Source organism: Halyomorpha halys, unplaced genomic scaffold (genome assembly GCF_000696795.3).
Source record: "Halyomorpha halys isolate HHAL.00 unplaced genomic scaffold, Hhal_1.1 Scaffold478.1, whole genome shotgun sequence".
NCBI classification, from domain to species: domain Eukaryota; kingdom Metazoa; phylum Arthropoda; class Insecta; order Hemiptera; family Pentatomidae; genus Halyomorpha; species Halyomorpha halys.
The window spans coordinates 1,019,467-1,042,087 of NW_027114329.1; the positions used below are offsets into that span (position 1 = coordinate 1,019,467).

The following is a 22,621-nucleotide window of genomic DNA, read 5'->3' on the forward strand; positions in this document are numbered from 1 at the left end:
ATATATTTATTTTAAGGGATGAAACTTGAACAGAGACCAGGAAAAAGAAATTCTTCACCAACTTCATTTAACTCCAGACATTACAGTAATAAGGGTGAGTAACATTACCATACTTCATGTATCAAAAATTCTACAATTGAAAAACAAATCACCATAATACTTTTAGGTATGTACCAATGTGTCAACCTTAAAGCATCAAATGGAAAAAACTATGTATTTTTGAAATTTATTAAATTATAGTTGCTAGAGGTATGGTAAGAGTGATGGATGAATGTTAAAAGTGTAATTTTTTGATAAATATCGGTTTCCCTGTGAATTGCACATCAACATTCACTGTTCGTATTCTTTCTCTCATAACTGTAATGTGACAAAAAAGAAGAAATATATACTAACTGTAACTTAAATAATGGTCTAGTATTGAAAACTAAGTGTTGTGAAGATTGCTTGTGGATGACCAATGTACCATCTACCAACATAGCATCTCTTCAAACTAAGTATAATGTTTTTTGGTATTTTATTAAAAAAGAATCTGTACTCTTTACTTAAACCTTTGTTTCTTACATTGACAAGTGAGCACCAAAAGAACTGTTGTTCTTGATGGCTTAAAAATTAAGTTTCGAACAATAGACTTATCTTTTATTAAATATACCATTAAATTTTTTTTTTTTATAGATGAAAGTCCACCCAGGCGATTTTTACGTAGTCATTCTGAACCACCAAGGAGATCAGCTCGTATTGCCAACCTCCTCAAAAAATCTGATCCACGTCAAGGTATTTTTTATTATAAAGTTAAAACTCACTGAATCCTTGTTACTAACTAATTTAAGAGAAATTGTTGAATGAAAATACTGAGCTATTATATAGATTAACCCTTTAACTGTTTGTCATAACGACGGTATATTAAAGTTATTTCTTTTATTTTTAGTTGGAAAATATTGTACAAAAATCATATGGTAATAATTATTTTAAAAAATAATAAAAATACTACTACTGCCTCAATTATACCTGTACCTTGGTAAAAGAAGGGCCAATGCCAAAATATACCAATTTTGTGTGTATACCATTTGTTAATTTGAAAACGTGAGGTCAATAAATAAATTAAGGCCAATGTCCTAATAATTCTAGATTTTAATTGGAGACTTTTTCAAGGTCCAATGTCAAATCAACAAAAAAGTAAAAACAGCCAATATGGACTGCAAACAGCTTTTTATCAAAATGATTGAAATTTACGTTGGGCCTTCTTTTACCAAGGTACAGATATAATACTGTCTATAAAAAGACTATTATTATTTACTACTTTGCTATCATATCTTTTTTATCTAATTAGCTCAAAAACAACTATACAGTTATTTCCTCTCAGATATCTATTTTTACTAGGATGCAAAAATTAATGGAAAATGTTTTTCTAGACTTGTACTCGCAAAAAAACAAATGCAAGTAATATGAATGAGGAGAAGATGGTTGGGGGTGTGGTCAGAGAATAATACAAATAAGTGTTTAAACTTAGTTTTAAGTTTTTAAAACTTATTTGTATTATTCTCTGACCGCATATTATCCACAGCTAACTATCTTCTCATCATTCACAATTAATATGAATTAAATTTCCTGTCAAGTCTCAAAAACACATGAATCATTTGTATAAAATATATTTACTGTATAAATTCATACTTATAGTAAATAAAAATGAATACGAGTTATAACTATTTTTATTTAAAGAAGCCAAGAAAGAAAAAATAAATTCAACTAGACCTCGTGCTAGAAGCAGAGCTGTTAGTAGAGCTAGGGATACTGCATCTAGAGCCAGCCTTTCTGAGTCAAAATACAAAACTTTTCAAACTGGTTATAAGGCATCATCAGTTGCACCCTCTGGATATTCTTTCAGCAGTTCCAGAGATCTTCATAATAGAGGTAATTATATCTATCAGTTTTTATGCACTTAGATAGATATGTCACTGGTTATAGGTTTATATTTAGTAATTATCTAATAATCAACCTATCTAATATGTATCTCATAATTATGTAATCATCAGTGTTCATACTATATTAGGTTTAAACAACATTAGTATTTCAGGACTAACATTTGTATTAATAGAAGGCTTAAAAACTTTATTTTTCTTATTTGAATTGAAGGATAGGAGTTACGATTTTAGGAATAAGATTATTTGCTATATACTTATTAGTTGAACCAAATTTACACTTTAGTATTGACACAGTTGATAAATTGTCAATAATCATTAGTTAACTATTGGTAATTTTTCAATTTTGTCAATAATAAAGCATAAATTTGGTTCAGGTGGATGGGAAAAAAAATCTTATTCATAAAATTGTTACTTGTACATGTTGTCTTCTCAGTCACTTATAGTAATTGATTTAGATAATGTTAAGCAACCTAACTCTTTTTGGTTTTAGTGAAGAGAGTATTTTTAAGTTTCAAACTTTTATGTTGAAATAAGGTTTAAAACAGTTATTAGTGCAAGATCAATTTCTGTATTTTGATTATGATTTCATATGACCATCATAACTTAGATTAGATCTTTCTTGCATTTAATATCATTTTGAACCTTTTATGACTAATCCCTTCGCTAGCTTCAGGTTCCAAAGAAAGTTGAAACTACGGTAATATTGTAGGTTATACACCAGCTTTATTCAGAAGTTTTTCTTAACTCCACTGTGCATACAGATGATGCGCATACAGATGACTGCAATTATAGTTATTTTAATTTTTGCCAAGATAAACCTGTCTATTTTGTTCTATTTGAGTATCATTTCCAAAAAAAACTCTCTTTTACTCACCATTTATTATGGATAAGGGAGGTTTTATAACAAAAGAACAAAGAGTAAATGTTACACTAATACTATGGTACCAGCGAACAAACCTTAAAGAAAAGGAACAGCTAGCTGTCCACATTTTCCCTTTTCTTATTCATCTTAGTTCAGTTTTATTATTTTTCATTCTTTTAAATAGTTTTAAAATATCTTTTTCTCATCAGTGGGTGTCATTATCAAGATGATTTATCCAAAATCACTGATTGAACCTTATTTTTTTTTTAATCTATTCCTATCTTCCGTTGAGATGTTCCCTACATAGCTTCCCTATTCAGGTTGTTCTGTTGAAGATTTTTGTTGGTCAAATCGTAAATGGCTCAAATTTTGTATAGTCCTATTTCTATAATGATGCAATTCCTTAACTCTTGTCATTTCCTTCCATCCACACTTTCCAAAACCTTGTCTCCTCCCTCATTTGTCGCTATGACTAAAGCTGTCTGATCTGTGGTAAATTTGAAGCTATGTTGAGAAGATCAGTGAATTATTTTCTACAATTTCTCTCTGAAATTTGTATAAATGACTGCTCATTTTATGACTGCTTCACAATAATTTACAATTGAAATGGCTGCGCTGCTTGTGAGAACTTCTCGGTATTGCTGGAGACCCTTGCACATGGTTAATTAGCTAAATTGAGATACAAAACTATTTCTCATCTACCACCTCAGGAAAACTTTCCAAAGTAATGAAAATCACTGTGTACAAGTGACTACTTAAATACATTGAAATAACAAATTAATAATGATTTAATTGGTGAATTATTTATACATTTACATCTCTCTTAATGTAGTGTCTTGATCAGAATATTAATGACATTTGCTATGTTTGGCAGGTACTAAAAAAGAAAATAGGTATCCTCATAGATCCAGCACAGAACATTGCAAAACATCAACAGCTTCTTCTAATGACAGAAACAATGATCCACAACATGAATATTATCAGCCTACTATTCGATCTCCTGCTACTGATGAAAGATCTTTTGCTATTGGTCACAAATCTCCTGCTATTGCTGAGAGATCTGCTACAGCCGACAGATCTCCCACTACTGACAGAATTCCTTCTCCTGCTGAAATATCTGCTACTAATGTCAGAATTCCTGCTACTGGTGAAAGAATACATGCTACTGCTGATAGATCTCCTGCTTTTACCGACAGATCTGTTATAGCTGAAAGATCTGCTACTGCTGAAAGCTCTTTTGCTATTGGTCACAAATCTCCTGCCTCTAGTGACAGATCTGTTATTACTGAAAGATCTGTTGCTGCTGATAGATCAGTTGTAACTGCTGATACATCACCTACTACTGGTGACACATCACCTACTACTGACACAAAAACTTCTACTCCTGACAGATCTCCGGAAGATCCTAACGTTTTGATTGAAGGTATATTTTAAAAATTGTCTTATATTTTTTTTGGAATAAGGATAAAGAATAAAATAATTTTATGTTTATCCATTGTATATCCACATCATGGTTTCTCCCACCAAAGAACTCTGAGAATTTGACATAATATTTTTGAGTGGTTTAACTCTCAGAAATGTGTTGCAAGAAAAAAACTGGTGGGGTTTGACATGGTCAATATGTTAGTGGACAAGAACAGGATAGAAAACTGGCAATTGACCTGCAAAAAAACATGCAGATTTGCCTTGTTTAAAATATTTGTTTGTGTAAGATCAGCTAATAATTGAATAATTTTAAAAAATGACAATATACATTTCAATAATGTGTATTTTTAAAAGTTATTAGTCCTACAAAATAACCTAATGAATGAAGTTAATAAACTTTTTTTAGTTACCCAAATCTATAGCATGTTTTGGTTGTGTTAAAAAAAAAACTTAGTAACTTCATTTATTAGTTTTATTTGAATTTTATGTAATTAATAACCCTAGAAAGTATGGGTTATATTTTTCTGTTTTATATCGGTTAATTATTTATTGTCATTTTATTTAATTGTGTTAGTGCAATCATTAAAAAAAAAAAAAAAATAAAATAAAAATAGTGAACAATTTTTGATATTCTTGCCATTATAGAGGGTTCTTGAAAAAAAGTTTGTTGGGGACCACTGCCTCACTCCTTAGAGAGTCGCTGTGTCCCTAAGAATCTTGAGACCAATGTCCCGTGTCATTAGAATTTGAATTTTTTATTTTAATTCTTAGAGGAACAGTTATAGATTCTCACTCTCTATTTTTCATTGTTACAGAGCCTTCACACCAGGAAGATGTGGAAAACCATGTTGTGGATATTGTCAATAGGATGGAAGGTAAGTTATATGTTCTTTACCCATGCCTAAAGTAATCTGTTATGTGAATTTGAATTCTTGTTTTATCATTCTTTGAAATCTCTTTCACTTCCCCCTCACTTTCTCTCCCTCAATTGAAAATATACCTTCATGAACAATGTTCACACAACAAGGGACCTTGTTCAATTCAATACTAGTTAAAACATATCCATTATATTTAAAAAAAAAAAGAGAGAGAGAATAACACACAAAAAATAGGTGTTCAAATCAGTGTATACCAGAAAACATACTTCCACACCAGAAGGAAAATATGATTACTAGAGACAGTATTTTCTCTATTTCTAGATGTTGTCTCAGATTACAGCAGACAATTGGATGAATATCAAGAAGGGACAAATGCATATTACATCAACAATGGTATGTTATTTTTTGTATATACTGGCATGGACAAATATAATAACTTGGCACACCTTTCTTTGGTAATGAGTAAATATTCAAAATTTATTTTAATAAAAATTTGGTGTGGTGCTCTCATCACACAACTTTCACTTACCACTCTACTTTCGTATTAGTTATGATCACCATATATTGTTATTGTTGTTTTCTTTTCAAAAATCTTGTCAATTTTCTTTTTCTTTCCATATTTCAATTTTTAAATTATTAATAACTAATATATTCATACTTCTTTGCATTACTTCATTTTTATTTTATTTTACCTACTTTTTCAAATGCTTATGTATACATTTTATTTCCCAATTCTCTTATCACTTCATTTTATTATTAGAATAAAAAAACCTTTTTATTACATTTGATTATATTAAAACATTTAATTATTCTGTTTTTTTATCATTTCATTTTTTGTGATTTCATAGTATAAATATTGCTTAATCATTTTCTTTATGTTTTTAATATAATATTGGTACTCACAGTCAAAACACTAATAATTTCTTCATAATTTTCAGATTCTTTGTTTTCCAGAAGGGAACCATCCAATTATATAAATGACAATAATGCTTATAGGAACAATGGTTAGTTTCATCACATTAGCACACTTAATTTTTTATTAGGATATTATTGGAAGATTTCAAAACAAAATAGTTTTGGGGCTACCAAATATTAGTAAATAACTAACCAATCAGCATCAGAAATAAATACATACAAGGTCAGTTCCAAGAATCACTTCTGACGGTCCACAAACTGTACGGAACATGTGCAATACAGTTTGCAGAGTGTCAGAAGTGGTTCATGAAACAGACCTATGATTACATAAATGCAGAATAGAAATAGCTCATCTCACTTCAATAGCCTAAAACAAAGACTAAGCAAGTATTTGTAACCTTAATAAATTTGTTAATAAGTAATCTGAAAAACCTAATAATGTTGAAAAGTTTTATAGCAAATTATTGCCTATTTAATACAAAGCATAATTTATTCATTTGTTTCTAAGGATCCTTTTCTCCATATGGACTGCCAGCACGCCGTTTTGATGGCCATGATAATTTAAGACAAGGTAAGTTTAAATCATGAGCAAATTTTTTTTATGCTGTGATGTGATACCTCGTAAATTCAAAAATATCTGTTAATCATTTAAAAAAATTAAAATCAATGCACTATTCACAACTGGTGTGACAACTGAAAAGAATTTTTGAAGTGAGAAAATTGTGTCGGTATCCTACTAAGTAATGATTGTGGTAAAATGTCTCTTGAATGGTGCCTTGATCTATTGAAAATTTAAATAGTTTGAAAATAATATATTAGATTTTTCAGATTTACGAGGAATTGCAGTTTAAACTATATCTTGCTTGTCTAAATTTTTTCTCTAAAATTCTATTGTTAAATATTAAACTTAAAGATTCTTTCTTTAAGTTTAATATTTGACAGAAAAATTTTAGGGGAAAAATATATGTAAATATTTATCATGACTATGGTCATCATTATCCTTTATCCTTTATTTTCAATAGGTAATTTTATTTGCACTTTAAAGAATCATTCTAATTAAAATTAAGTGTAAAGTAAGTAAATTAAATGTTAGAAAACATATAAATATACAATAGTTGAAAGTGATTTTTATTGTTTTAGGGTTTATATATGTATATTAGCTTATAAAATATTTTTGTAATTATTTTGAGAGATGAGAGGGGAAAAAAAAGTGTTGAAGAGATTTGCCACAAAGGATATAAAGAACTAGAAGAGAGAGTCTCTTGCAACAATTTCTGATGACTGACTCTGACCATTAAAAGTTATTGTTTTTCTTTTATGTATTTTGTTTTCAGGATTTGATTCATCGATTCCTTTTCACCGAAGACAAATGGTTGCTCATGACACATTCAATAATATTCCAGGTAATTCTTTTATTTATGCTTATTATACTTTAATTTCCCTTTTAAATCTATTATCGATATAAATCCATTAATTGCCCTTTGATTTCCTATTTCAGTAAGTATTGTGTTATATGCAATGTCAGTGGTTGTAAACAGAACCAAATATTTATGAAATTCACTTTATTAGGAATTAAAAAATATGTTCTTATTAATTATTAGGATTGGGTTTTTGTCCATTAAGTACTCATAAAAAATCTCACTAATACTGCCTAAGCTAATTTGTACATATCTTATATTTAAACTAATACATTCGGAATGGCTCTCTATGACAATCAGTCTTTTCATTTCTCTCATATGCTAAAGAACTATAAATTAATAATCACAATTGTTAACTCTCTTATGAGAGTTAAGCAAATAAGTTTACTTTCTTATCACAGTCTCTACTCATCATGATGCCAATCCTTTAAAGTGGAATTTCCTACATTTGATACCAGATATGTCACAACACAATCCTCCAGCAGGAGTTCTGTACCTAATGGCTGGTCCCTCACCTAAAAAAAGTAGTAACTGTCACTTAGTCACAAAGGGACGTGACGGCTGTGCGGTTTGGGGTGCAGGTCCCAGTGCGCTCGGTTCGGGACGTTGTGGGTTCGATTCCCATATGGGGCAGTCAACATTCATTTTTCAGCAGTCTTGAAGAATCTTGACACTCCCACCTTAGTTAGTATACGGCAGCAACTAAGGTAGCTGTCAGGGGTTGGCAAAAAGGACCACTGCCAGACTTGTTCCCCCCACCAAATACCAGTACCACTACGTCATAAGCACAGTCCTTCTCACCATTATTTGTATTTAATAATGTACTTAAAATTACATCACAATTTATTTACATTTGCATATGTAAGCTGAAAGTCATAGTGGTTTCCATTCTGCATTTTGCTTTTGTGGATTATTAGATATTGTATAAGTTTTCAAATAGACCCTCTACATTGATCTTTTTTACCTTACAGTTTTGTTAGTAATACTTGGTATTATTTTGTTGAGTAATGGACAGTTGGAGCTCAAAAAATGATTTTTACTTATTTATGTTCTTCACTCCATCTCCTGATTTTTTAAATGAAATATACTCTACCATTTTTAATTTTCTTGTAAAATTGCTAATTTATTTTCATAAGTATTAAATAACTCAATTATTTAAACCAAACGATAAATATTAAAATGAATAATTTTATTTCTGTTTTGTTTTCTAGATTTTTCGTCACCAGCAGGATTTCCTCTCTATGAGCCCTCATCATGGCCGGCCCCTCATAATGGTTAGTATTATTAGTGTATTTAGTAAAATAAGAAAATCTGACTTGTACTCTTTGCCAGGAGGAAAAGAGTGTACATCATGAAATCAATCTGATGATGGAATGTTTAGATCGCCCTAACCACCCATAATAACTGAATCATCAAACTGGGTTTGTGGAAACATTTCTTCAATAGCAGAATAATAAACTAGATATATTTAAAACTTTGATGCTGTGGGAATGTGGCGATTTTAATACAGATGAATAGGTGCTCTTCACTTGTACTTATAATTTTAAGTTTATGAGCATTGAGATCTTTTTTTATGGCCAAGAAGAACCAATTTATATAATGCAATTCATTGAGAAGAATTTATATGTATTGATAATTATAATATCGAGAAGAATTGATTAGTTTTGATAATTATATTATTGAGAAGCATTGATTAGTATCGATAATTATAATATTCAGAAAAATTGATTAGTATTGATAATTGTAATGTTTTCAGGAAAGATAGCAACTGTGAAACTAGTGATAAAAAAGTGGTGGTGGAGTTCTAATTGTCACAAAAAAAAGATCTCAATGCTCATGAACTTAAAATTAAAAGTACAAGGGCATCTATTCATCTGTATTAAGATTGGCTGTAACTCTATTCTAATGGTTATATTTCTCCAGCATCAAAGTTTCGACTATATCTTGGTCATTGTTCTATTATTGAAGAAATATTAGGTATCATTTTAAATAAGTTTAATTTAGCTCTTAACAAATTGCAGTTTTGGTGATTAATTTGCAACTAGGAGGGTATTAGGTTTTATTTAATAATGCATGAATATCCTTTTCTCCTTTAAAAGTCACATTTTTTCACAATTGTTCTATTCTTCTATTTCAAGCCTTAATTTCCTCAATACTCCCCTTTCTGTAAAAGTTGAGTCTTTTATAATTTTGATGTTTTGAGTTGTTGATTTGCAGTAAAAATATTTCTGTTTTTGAATATGTTCTTACATATGTAAAGCAGATGCTTTTTGTTCGATGATAACTCAGATAGGTCTCCCTTTGTCAACTATAGAGATTGGGACATGTATTACTTTGAAGATAAAAAGGGTCTATAGACCCTGGCATTCCCCTACTTTATAGGAGTATGAGTGGATAGAATATTTGCGCATTAATGATTTTAATCAAATATAAACTGTATTAAGCAGAAACAGTAAATCAACATTATATTACCAATTCTCAACTGAATATTATCATTGGAAATTATTAATATATTACATCTAGTTCGATATATTGATTGATTGATTAATATATTTAAATACTTTCCAAAATTTGTATACAATTTGATTTTCTAGACTATTTACTGCCTACAGAGCGTGCTCACTATCAAGTCTCTTCATGGCAGACTGCTTATAATGGTAAATACTCTTATTATTATTATTTATAGTGCCTAATGCTATGTATATTACTAGTTCACAAACATTGTATATTACTAGTTCACAAACATCACTCCCCTTTTAAAAGAGTGTAGGAAGTGGACAGTTATGATCCAAGTAAAGCAGTAATAATAAAAGTGTCATCTTAGCCTCAGCCTTTCTGCTTTTTATGTCCTTGATATAACTTAAGTTTGTAACTTCTGTTGAAGTATTTTTAAAAGAAATAAAATTGGGCTATAACTAAAAACTACATTATTACACATCACATATACTCAAAGAACGGCATACATATCAGCAATCTTATACCAGACACACTGTAACCTTCTGGTAGCAAGCCATTTGAGGACAAAAAAGTAATTGATTCAAAAGTCAACAATGAATAATGCAAACTCAAACAACACCTTCCTTCATGATTCATTATGATAGTCCAATCAGAGTATTTAATTTCTTCTACTGAGGACTGGTAGGGGTTTTGTCAAGCTGTCAGCTAGTTGGTTTATTGTGTCCACTCTTCTAATGTTATCTTCGGCCTCTTGAATCTTTTATTGAACAAAGAAATGTCTGATGGCTATGTGTTTCGTACCTTTTGCCAAAATTTGATTTTCAGTTTTTTAGCAGCATTTTTATCTACTGACAATAAGTCTTCCTTGAAATTTGTTATCTCCTTATAAAGTCTTTCTAACCAAACTATTTTTTGAGCAACTATTTGCCGAAACGATCCTAGGTAATCATTATGTATCAGAATATTCATTTCACCTTAGAAACATTATCTGCTGTCGGATTTTCTAAACATATTGACATTACTCCTACAGCATAGGTTATGTCTGACCATGTTGACACCACAAGGTACATCAATGACCCAACGGTCTGCCTATAAGGATAATTAGGAATTTCAGACTGCACATCACTACTACGGACAGGTGTACTCACTGATTTACAGTCATTCATTTGAAATTTATTCCAAAAAATCATTGATATAAGTGTCCTAACAAATTTTTTTATTTTATTTTATACCAGATCGGCCTGGTATGGGCCTTACATGGTTGATATAACTGTTATATTATATATATAACAAATTTTGATCCTTTCCTTGTTTCTTGAAATCTCTAAATCTAAAAAAAAGTCAGCTTTCTTAGTTTTTATTTCTAATTCTTCCCTCGTATCTTCAAACAGAGATAAAGTCTCCTCATTTTTATTTGAAGTTATTAACTCATCGTAAATATATATAGTTCACAGAATTTTATTACTATTCTTAATTCTGATGAATAATCAAGGATCAGCAGTACCAATGTTAAATCCAGTTTTTAATAAATATTCCTTAATTTTCTCGTACTGTTTCAGTCCATATAGATTTTTTCATAGTCGGCAAAATCCATCACTGTTATCATTGAATACTGGAGTTTGGCTTATATGAATTTCTTCCTTCAATTCTTCGTTGAGAAAAATGTAGAGACATTGAAATGATAAAGACACATATTCTCATGGGAGCTCTTACCATAGTTCCTCTCGCTATTTTACTGAAATCTTCTTCTAAATCTTTCCCTTTTATTTGTCTGAATCCTTGGATAACAAGGCCTGCCTTGTAACAGTCTAAACTTCCATCAGCATTTAATTTCTTAGTAAACACCCATTTACAAGGTATTGCCTTATTATTTTCTGGTAAGTCTGTTATAAACCAAGTATTACATTGTTTCTTGGCTTTAATGCCTCATTCATTGCCATCTGCCAATTTATAGGTTTTAGGAATTTCAGAATCACTGGATACCATAGAAGTAAAGTTATCATAATATACAGGTGGATGAATATGATTCCTATCACGAACCTCCATATTTCTGATTTTGTCTTCTTTCTTCTCAATCTCATCTTCAAAGCCAAGAAAGTTTTTTGGATCGTCTTCGATAGGTTTTTCCTCTTCTCCTCCTCTATGTTGTTGTCAGGCCCTTTATTTTATATTTTTTGATCCAATAATATGTAAATGTTTTATAATCACCTTCTTCTTTAACCAAAGTTCGTATGATGTCATATCAGATGGTATGCCGGTATTGGCAATTCGTTACAATATAGACTGCAGAATTAGTCAATTCAGCTAATAAAGATTGAGGCAAATTTCCATAGAAACTTGGAATGGCTCTGGCAGTCTCTACATTAGTTTTGTTCAATTTTATCTTTCAATGAAGCCGTTAGTCTCACTACAATAAGGCATTATTAACAGTAGTTGAATACTGTTCTCATCAAGAATTTCTTTCATATCAAAGCCACCATCGTTATCACTTTGCAAAGCTTTAACTGTATGGCCTACTCTTTTGCATTCGTTTTGAAGTAGAAGTTTGATAACTAGATATTTCTAATGTACTTGAAATTTTTTTTTGATAAAATAAATCAAAGACATGAAAAAGTCATCTTTTATTAAAATGTAGTAGCAGTAACCATATACAGGTTTTCAACTGTAGAAATAAATTTTCTGTTAGGATTTCAGTCATGGGCAGCCAAAACAGAAAATAATTTATTTTTTTATAGATGGAACAAACCAATTATCTTTAAAAGTAATAGATTTATATCACAACTGCTCTAAAATTGTACATCTCCAAAGCCTAATGCATTAGCTTTATCACCGTTAGCCGTAATTACTTGATGAGCACTCTCCAATTCTTTCACGGATTTGAAAAAACTTTCGTTATTACATATGTTTTGTAGCTCCATTATCTGTCTACATACCAGTTAAGGCTCTCACATTGAATATTAAAATATGGGACACATAATAAAGGGTTATTAGATTCCTGAAGCTTAGGAGGGCGACCATTTTTTTTTCTCTTTATACAGTATTTGAAAATATGGCCCTCTTTTTAGCAGTAGTTACAAATAAATTCCTTCTTAAAACTGTTCTTAGAATAGATATTTTTATTCTTTGTAAAAGCAAAAGCCTCATTACTAGATTTAGAGTTAGAGCAGCCACTCCTAGCCTCTTTCAGAACCCTTTCGTGGCTACACAACTGACTTGTTGAATTTTCAATGGAACATTCAGCTTTATACATTAATTGCCAAGAAGATTTAAAATAGAAATATTCTGGTGGTAAAGATTCTAAAATCTTATATATAAGAAGAATATCAGGCAACTTCTTCTAGCTTTTGAACAGTTCTTGAATGAATGAATTACTCCAGAAAATCAGTTAGTCTTGTTCATTTTCTGGAACTCCTCATTCATATCATATAATAGTTTACTAATTGTAATAAGCTGAACAGCAGAATATACCAAGAATATTGAATTGAATAGAAAAGAATAACTTAGTACACCAATCAATATGAATTAGGAAAGGAGTTAAAATCACAAAAGTTTCATTCATCTGATGTACATTGATTTCAAAATGCTCACATTTCTGGTTGGTCATTCCAAAAGTCATTCTGCACAAGTTTGTTCCTGACATTAAAGTAAAAATTCATACTATGCTAGATCACATCAATTCCTAAGAGACAGAGAGATATATGAGAACCTGCTAATCTGTTAAATTTGGATCTGATGCTTTTCTCTGGAAGAAGAAAGTTTAGGTTGTGTTGCCATCAGACCTCTTGGTTCACTAGTTTTTTAAAAAAAAATTATTATATAGTTTATATTACTTAATACTTTTTGTAACCATTATTTGTGAAAATGATAATTTAGGTTTTAAACTATAAGTAATAAAGTTCTCGTTGATTGTGATTGTGTGAGGTTTATAATTTTTTTTTTTTTTCTAGATAGACTGTTGATGCAGAATAATTTTTGGAATAATAATATGTTTTCTTCAACTCAAATTCTATGTCCTGATGGAGGTGTGCTATGTGTTAATGAAAACATTTATTGTTTGAACAGAAGAGTTTCATTAAACAATGACTATGGAACCTGATGGTTATGCTTGTGGAAACCTAGCTTTTAGCTCATCTTTTCTGATGATATTTTATAATCCCTAGTTAAATTTCATGTTTTCCAAAGGGTTTAACTTCATAACTTTATTTTTCTATACCATTAAATTAAAGCTAAATGTTATTAAATCAATAGCAACAATATGATATAATAAAAAAAAATATGACCACCTTATATGTTGTTATTATAAATACCTAATAAGATTAAGGACAAAGCACCATTCAATACTTAAGAAAAAACAAATGTTCTAGTAATGAACAAAGCACATGAAACTTCATGCTTCCTAACATTTTAATTATTTGTTGGGATGTTTGTGAATAGTATTGACTAGCCTTGTTTCCTTGAAAGGATTAATTTTTGATAACTTAAAAATATTCTATACTCTTCACTTACTAACTGAATTAAGTTTATTTGTCTCAATAGAAACCAAATTCATTTGATCTTGGTTTTGCATGGGTTACCTTTTAATTAAAAAATACTAGCCTAATTTAATTTATTTATTGATACTGAAATTGGTGTAAATTCACTTATCAACCAAAAATTAGACTAGTCCAGTTTATAACCTTTAACACTTGTATTCTTTAGAATCAAAGCTTCAAGTACGACTATAAATCTAAGTTTTAAATTCAGGAAAGATTTGCTATAAATGGAAGATGTCTTAATCTTACAATTACTATTTTTCAATTGTATAAATTTTGATGAAGCAATAAATTTACTCTTATATTTTAATTGATGCAATATGTGTATAAAACGTAAAGTGGAAAGTTTTAAAACAAGAGTTACCCTACTTTCATTCTAATTGGTTTATATGTGGATTATTGGTTAAACACTGGTTTTGTTTTTTTCACAATTCATGAATAACAAAAATACTATTTAAAATCAAGAAAATAGTGTTTATTTTAATTATATTGTGTGAACAAAGTAGCATTAGGTACATTTTTTTTTTTCAGAGTAATAGAGAGTGAAAACACTCAAAACACAAAAGACATTTTGTAACATCTAAGAGATAGTGTGAAAGAACCATCAAATACTGTCAATATTGATGGGATAGTTTTCCCTAATACTGAACCTGTCAGTTCCGATTAAATGATTTTTTTCTTTGTTTAAGAAGTTTTTTTTAAGTGTGCTAATTACTGTTATTACTTCATTAAATTTATATGACTGATTATGTTTTATTTAAGTTCAACTCTATTTATTTGTGTTCTCTTACAATTAATTAACTTTTTGTGTTTTAAAAAATATGTTTAATGATACATATAAAGACTGAATAATTTCTATGTTGTTTTTTCATTGAAACCTGGTTAGTCTAAAAAAATGTCCATGATTGCATTTTCGAGTTAAATATTTTAAAACGGAATCACTTCAACAGCGTAGGAAGGAAATGTAAGGAGGATAAATTGTAAAGGAAGGAGCAAAGTAAGAAAATTCAAAACAAGGAGGGTAATAACTGTTTTTACTTTGTCTAGTAATAAAAAAACAGGGGTGCTACAGAGAATTCATATAAAGTACTGCACATTAAAAACTGGGCTATTACAAAATATTATTGTTACATCTATCTAATTTTTATGTATACTAACGAAATTTGGTTCAAGCAAACTAATCATGGTGTAAGTATTTTATGATCTATGCAGCAAACAAATCAGCATTGAGTGAAAGCATGTTATGTATATATGTGACTCTTAGCTTTGCTTCTAAAGAAATCTACCCATTATTGGTTAGCTATTGCATTAACAGACCAAAATATATAATTTTGTTTCATTTGTTCTTATATTTACTTGTAGTATTCTCAAGTGACCTGTAAATGGGTTCTTTAATGATCTATTATTCCCATTGGTTCTTCCAAAAATATCAGCTATAGTTAAAATCGATTCAAGGGAGCATGAATCACTAAAAAAAAAATTCAGCTTGGACCCAAACCTTTGCTTTATATGTCAGTCTTGACATGTTAAAAGATTAATATTTAAAAAATGTATAATTTCTGATCGTTTTACCTCTCTGCTCTTTCTGTTGGAAGTGAGAAGCGATAAAGACCTATTGTGTACTGTCTGGTAAAGTACCCATTAGTTCTTGCAAATCCCTGAATACTTGAAAAGTTCTGAGGTTCAAGATGACATCAATGCTTGTTGCATATTAAAAAAAAAATAAATAAATAAAAAGATAATTTAGAAGGAGAAAATGAGTTGCATGAGAAAGGACGTACTGTTATTTAACATACATTGTAGTTAGTACTTTAATTTATAATAATTGTTAAAACTAACTTATCTCATTGTTTATAAATTTCAATAAATGAGAAGATTGCTTGGGTCAGGGTTGCCCTCATCTGAGGCCTGCACTGCCTTTAAGCAATCTATTGTATAAAAAAGAAAGTTGCAATGACACTACAGACCATTAAGATTATAAAGACCCGCCGAGTTCTTTAAAATATTAATATTTATATTTTGTAAGAGCATAATAAACTGGAGAGAATCACCCAACCTAGTATTTCTACAAACAATGTTTTCCACAACACAGTTTCAGAAAACTAATAACCAGTCTCTTTGAGGCGAATTCTATTGATAACCTCAATTCTTTTTTATTGAAAAGTATTTAATACAAATGTTATATATTTAAAACTTGAAATAACTTGTTTGGGAAAAATCTAATAACCTAGCAAGTTTCAAACCACAGGTTTCCCCTTCTCATAAAACCCTCTAATTCTCACCTAAAGAAAATTTAGTGTGCCTAGCCATTGTTTGAACCAGGTTCATTTAGCCCATAATCTCCTTCCTTTTACAAAATAATTTTTTTAATTAAAAAATTTATTTTTATTGCATGAACTCATGTTTTATGCATTATTTTCCTTATTTACTTAAGAAATGAAAAATAGTAGTTACTTGAGGGTTATGGATAGATAACAAATCTTATTTCCAATTACAATAAACATTTTGATGTTGAAACAGTATTAATATTTAAATGATCTTTTTATCCTTTTATTTTTTTTGCTAAATGAGATTAATTTTTTTTAACTACCAGAAAGTTAAATAAATAAATAAAATAAGAATGATGTCTTTATTGACTTTGGTTATAAAATAAAAATCAAACAAAAATAAACTTACATGATTATCACTTTGCACAATGTTCTATTTGAGCGCTTAAGAATAAAAACCAAAAAGTGCATAGTAACTCTCAAAGAAAATAATTTTTCATCAAACTCTATTATTATGAGGGTCAATAAATAGGTTTTATTCATACTTTTAATATTTCGTATCAATTCAGTTCATAATTTTTCATTTATAAGACTGATTTCTTGAAACTATTTTATTCCATTTTTTTTTTTTTTTTTTTGTCCAATAAAGAATTTGTACATAGCCAATTGGTAGGTGTAAATATCTTAATTTTATTTATTTTTTCTAAGAAATTAATTCTTGTAAATTATTTTACTGAATCATTTTTCTCTCGATAACATGTTGGCTCTATAGATGCCCATTTGATGGTTGCCACAATATAACTTTCAAAAAAAAAGTTTATCTACTCTTCAAGAACTTACTCATACACAAAAATTGTAATAAGTTCCCATATCTCTGCATTATTTACTGGATTCTCTTAATAATAATATCTCTGTATCAACTGATATTTTAAACATATATGTATATATAGTTGAAATTTTTAAACAATTTTATAAAGCTACTTTTCTAAAAAAGTGTAGGGGAGCTAGCTATATTAGTGTTTTGTAAAATCAATGGCTGATCGTCAGAGGAGGGAAAGGGTGAAATTTCTCATCCCAACATTACCAATAAGAAAAAATAAAATATGGTTGAGTTTAATATATAACAATACTCATGGGCGACTATGATAAATGTTTTTTAACACTGTTTTATAAGCATTTACTTAAAATAGTTGACTTAAATTGAGTAATAAATTCCTAAATGTAGTTATGTGTAATAGTCAATTGTGATTAAATATTTTATTAATTTAAATAATAAATAAAATAAATGTGTTAAATGACTTTCATTTCATTGTATTTTAAACTTGATTGGAATTCAATATTTATTTGTATAGTCCTCTGGTCAAACTACTTGACTCATAAATGGAATCTTAATCAAATTCAAAAGAGTTCTAAATTGGTCCGAATATTAACATTTGTCATTGGTTTATTAATTACTGAGATATCCTGTCAATCCTTCCTCAGACAGGATAAGATAATACAATCACATGCCTAATTCTACACACCATCCTTCCCATATTCCCTTGTAAATACACGCTTCAAATTAAAAATTCTTGCATCTCCAAGAAGGAATACATCTAAATAGTATTAAGAAGTACCTAAGAAATCAATTACATATCCTAGCCACTCTCAAATTATATGTTAAGTCTGATAGTTTAAAGGAAAAAAAAGAAATACTCCTGAATAAAAGTGAAAATTCGGGTTTCTCATAAATTAGAAGGAACCAAAATTTGGCACATAATGTTTGTTGCTTAGAACAGGATTTTACTATTTTAAAGCATATAATACTTACTCTAAATTTTATTTAAAACCATATTAATGAAAATCAATAGTCTCTAAAACCTTAATGAAACAAATATATGTTGTTTGGATAAGAAAAGTGATATATATATATCTACTTCTGAATACCTTTATCTGTCACTGATTTTCACTTAGGGAACTCTTTAAAACAGCTATTTTTTCAATCACTAAACTTTTCTGTGGTATATCTCTAATGATAATTTCAATTGCATCATGTTGGCTCATTAACTGATTTATCAAGATATCAAAGTATATTAGGTATTAATAATCAAACTGGGACTGGGCCTATATCCTTTTCATGCTATGAAATTTCATAAATTGATATTTTATATTAACAGAAGCTTGTGAGTTAGAAATTTGGAACAGACAGCAAGATCCACTGCTTGAACAGTTAGTTTTTTTTAAACATTTACTGATAGCTTATACATGATGACAGGATTTTCTATATTCTTCTATTAAACAAACTTGAATATCTAGTTTTCGATGGATTAGTGATCTCTTGAAACTTCTAATTTTCAACTTTTGGTATTAAATATTTAATTTTAATAATATTCATGTTTATATATTGTTTTATAATCTATTTTTTTTTATAATTATATTTATGTATTTTTTAAACATTCATTATTTAAAATGTTTTTTCATTTACTAAAAAGTTATAAAAAAAATACTCTTGAATAAATATATATTATAATTAATTTGCATTCAAGTAAACAATTATTATGCGAATACATATTAATAATTAGAAATAGAAAGAAGTGGTAATTGGTACGAAAAAAAATTCCCAACCTAAATTGCATAAATAGCACCAAGAATTTAGGATTAATTTTAAAACAATATTAAAATAAAGATAGCGAATATTCCACGAGTGTTTGAATTTTTAAAAGCACATCGCCTTCTTTATAAATTATAACTCCTCTTCGATTTTTATGTTTTTTATTTTAAATTATTTCTCTATTTTTTTTTATTTTTGTATTTTTTATTTATTTTATTCTATTTTTTTTTACTTTTATCATCCCATAGGCGTTGATGACCAGAGGGTTTTACGCCTTTAAGCAAAAAATCAAGAACAAAATAGCGAATAGGTTAATTATTGTAATTGTCCAAGGGCCTAAGAGATGAAAAATATTTTTTTATTACCTTAATGAAAACTATGTGTAGTTATTAGTCAAAATTGATGAGTTTCCCAAGTAAAGTTAATGGAAATAAAAAATGGTGCTAGTTGTAAAACATTAAAATAAATTAATTTTTCAGTTGGAACTCCATATTTTAAAACTTCCTACAACATTTAAAAGAAAATCATTTAAAGGGTAAATTTTCTAAAATAATAGCCCTAAAAGAGCTATTTACGTTCAATATTTTCGGAGATATCCTCTTTTAAAAAGCAACATTTCATAAAAAACTTATTGAAAAATCAGTATTTGATGAATTTATTTTAGGAAATTATATCTCAGGCACGATTATACATTCAGATGTCAAACAGCATTCAAATTAAAGGAGTATAAAATGTAAGATGATTGGGAGGTATGGTCAGTGAAGAACACTAATAAGTAAAAACTTATTGAAGATCTTATTCCACTCCTACATCGATCCCATGTCGCATACATACCACATCCCCTGTTTCACTTCCAGCAGTAATTCTTTATATATTGGCAAGATTTTTCATGAATTGTAATTGTAATTAATTTTTATATTATTTTTATGTTGACAAATTTTAAATCATAATTAGCCACACCTTAGATTTCATGTTATCTATTTTCTTACTTTGTTATCTTATTTTAGTGTTTGTATCTTTTTAGCCCTGTTGGAGTCCTGCAATACGGGGCAAAACTTTGGCTCACATTAAACAGTTTAATTACTTTTCAAATTTAATTTTACTGCACCCAGACCATCTTCCTTTTATATATTACACAGGATCAATCAACAATTTTCCAAAAAATTAATTTCTGTCATACTTTTGCAATGAGAAATCTTATTAAAAGTACACGCATACCGCACCAGAGGTTTTAGTGTTGATCTAATGAGTTATGGGGGATTGATAAGATCTGACAGTAAGAAGCCAAATTAATTTGCAGTTTCGAAAAACTTGGACAGCCAGTTACAAATAGTGAAATGTTAGCAATTTTTTTTATCATCTTAAATAACTCCAACAATGCACCTTCTATTATTTTTAGTCATTGCCATTTGGGACTAAAATCACTCTTTACAATAATAACTTTCCAAGAAATACTTGAAGAAGTTTGTTGGGGGGTGCGGTCAGCAAAGAACAACATAAATAAACAAAACCATATTTATTTATTTTATGCCGACGTTTCGACCTGAGTTTCAGGTCTTCATCAGGGGTTGTGGCGTGTAAAGGGGAAGATGGTAACTGAGTTTCCAAGAAATAGTTCTTCACCAAGTGCGGAGCACATTTTATGGAATGGTTAAGTATATAAATCAAGGTTTTAAGGCTATAACTGACACATGAAAAGATTGGAAGAAAACCTCATTGAGGTAAAAGGGAATATTTTTTACAAATAAGTTGTACCATTTTAATGCAGTACACAGTTCAGAAACTCAGGCCAATTTAATATGACACCAATATCATGAGTTTAACTGTATTCCGTGATAGAAATATTGAGCCTGCAAACTTGGACATTCTTTTAAAGGGGTGAACAACTTAAAATATTTTGTATATGTATAAATAGTTGACCGTAAAGATTTAAATATAAGTAGATGGTCTATTTGTTCTTCTTTTTTTGACCGCAACCCTGACCATCTACTTATATTTAAAATATTTTGACTCAGACTGAATGATGAGAATAAGCTAAGGGAAAGAAACACAAATTTCTCGAGAAGGGCTTAATGGATTTTCATTAAAGATATATGAAATTATAGGAAATAACATGTACTATATCTATTCTCTTTACATTTGCGATTAAAGGAACTATTATACAGATAATTACATTATGTATGAAATCCATATTGCCTTCAAGGGGCATGGCCTAATCCCCACTCCAGTGTCCCTATTCACCTCAGAGTAGGATTATTGTACCCTCCCTGGACTATAGTGATTACTGTACAGCTCCTTACTGTAATGTCACCCCCCTGGACTATAGTGATTACTGTACAGCTCCTTACTGTAATGTCACCCCCCTGGACTATAGTGATTACTGTACAGCTCCTTACTGTAATGTCACCCCCCTGGACTAAAGTGATTATTTTACACCTCCTTACTGTAATGTCACCCCACTGGACTATAGTGATTATTGTACACCTCCTTACTGTTATGGTAACCCACTGGATTATTGTACACCTCCTTACTGTTATGGTAACCCACTGGACTATAGTGATTATTGTACATCTCCTTACTGTTATGGTAACCCACTGGACTATAGTAATTATTGTACATCTCCTTACAGTTATGTCAAACCCTGGTCTAAAGTGATTATTGTACGCCTTACCGTTTTCATGCATTAATTACAATAAAAAAAAATTAATATTTTGGAGATTAATACACAGTATATCCCCAGTGCATAGTTATAAAATCCAAAATGTATTGATACAGATTAGATCTGATTAAGAAGAAATTGGCAGGGCCTGGATTTGACTTAAGGTGGTCCCCACAGTTTTTACCTCTTAATCTTTCAATTTTCTTTTAAAATCAGTCCTTTTTATTTATAAGTAGTTTTCGTGATAGTAATAATTGATGAATTATGGTCTATTTCATGCTAGTCAGGCATAGGTAGCAAGTAATAAGAACATTAATTCAATCATTTTGCAATCAGTAACCATAGAATTTTCACAAACTATAGTTATCTACAGAATTAAATCCAAAATAAATTGGGACAGGACAGGGGAACAAAACTTATACCAAATCACTAGCCAAATCTTAAAACAAAAAGAGAAAGAAGAAACTGATGATCGTCAATTTGAATAATGCCAGGGCTAAACTAAAGCTAAAGGTTGTATCTTGTGCTATTTTATGTTCTGTTCTATCAATGTTTACTGTACATTAAAATTGTTAACTCTTGGTGGGATAATAAATTCTTCAGTAAATTAACTCTAAAAGACTGGTTATTTTGTTGTTTTTCAAAAAGATAAAGAAGTTAGATATAGCCTTTAGATTATTTAGCCCATTTAACCAAGTT

At 29.4% G+C, this 22,621-nt stretch overlaps 1 protein-coding gene across 6 annotated transcripts in view; it reads left to right on the forward strand.

The window, feature by feature from the left end:
• Nucleotides 1-15,269, forward strand: part of LOC106683369 (micronuclear linker histone polyprotein) — a gene marked incomplete in the record, with an annotated part of 30,300 nt that extends 15,031 nt beyond the window's left edge. For 3 of the 6 annotated variants that reach the window (XM_014424787.3, XM_014424784.3, XM_014424786.3), the window contains 12 exon segments: nucleotides 17-94; nucleotides 673-771; nucleotides 1,717-1,908; nucleotides 3,656-4,204; nucleotides 5,022-5,081; nucleotides 5,406-5,477; nucleotides 6,023-6,088; nucleotides 6,508-6,570; nucleotides 7,334-7,402; nucleotides 8,629-8,691; nucleotides 10,012-10,074; nucleotides 13,822-15,268. In XM_014424787.3, coding sequence (XP_014280273.3) covers nucleotides 17-94; nucleotides 673-771; nucleotides 1,717-1,908; nucleotides 3,656-4,204; nucleotides 5,022-5,081; nucleotides 5,406-5,477; nucleotides 6,023-6,088; nucleotides 6,508-6,570; nucleotides 7,334-7,402; nucleotides 8,629-8,691; nucleotides 10,012-10,074; nucleotides 13,822-13,970 — 1,523 coding nt within the window. 6 annotated transcript variants of the gene reach the window in all.
• Nucleotides 15,270-22,621: the final 7,352 nt, after the last annotated feature.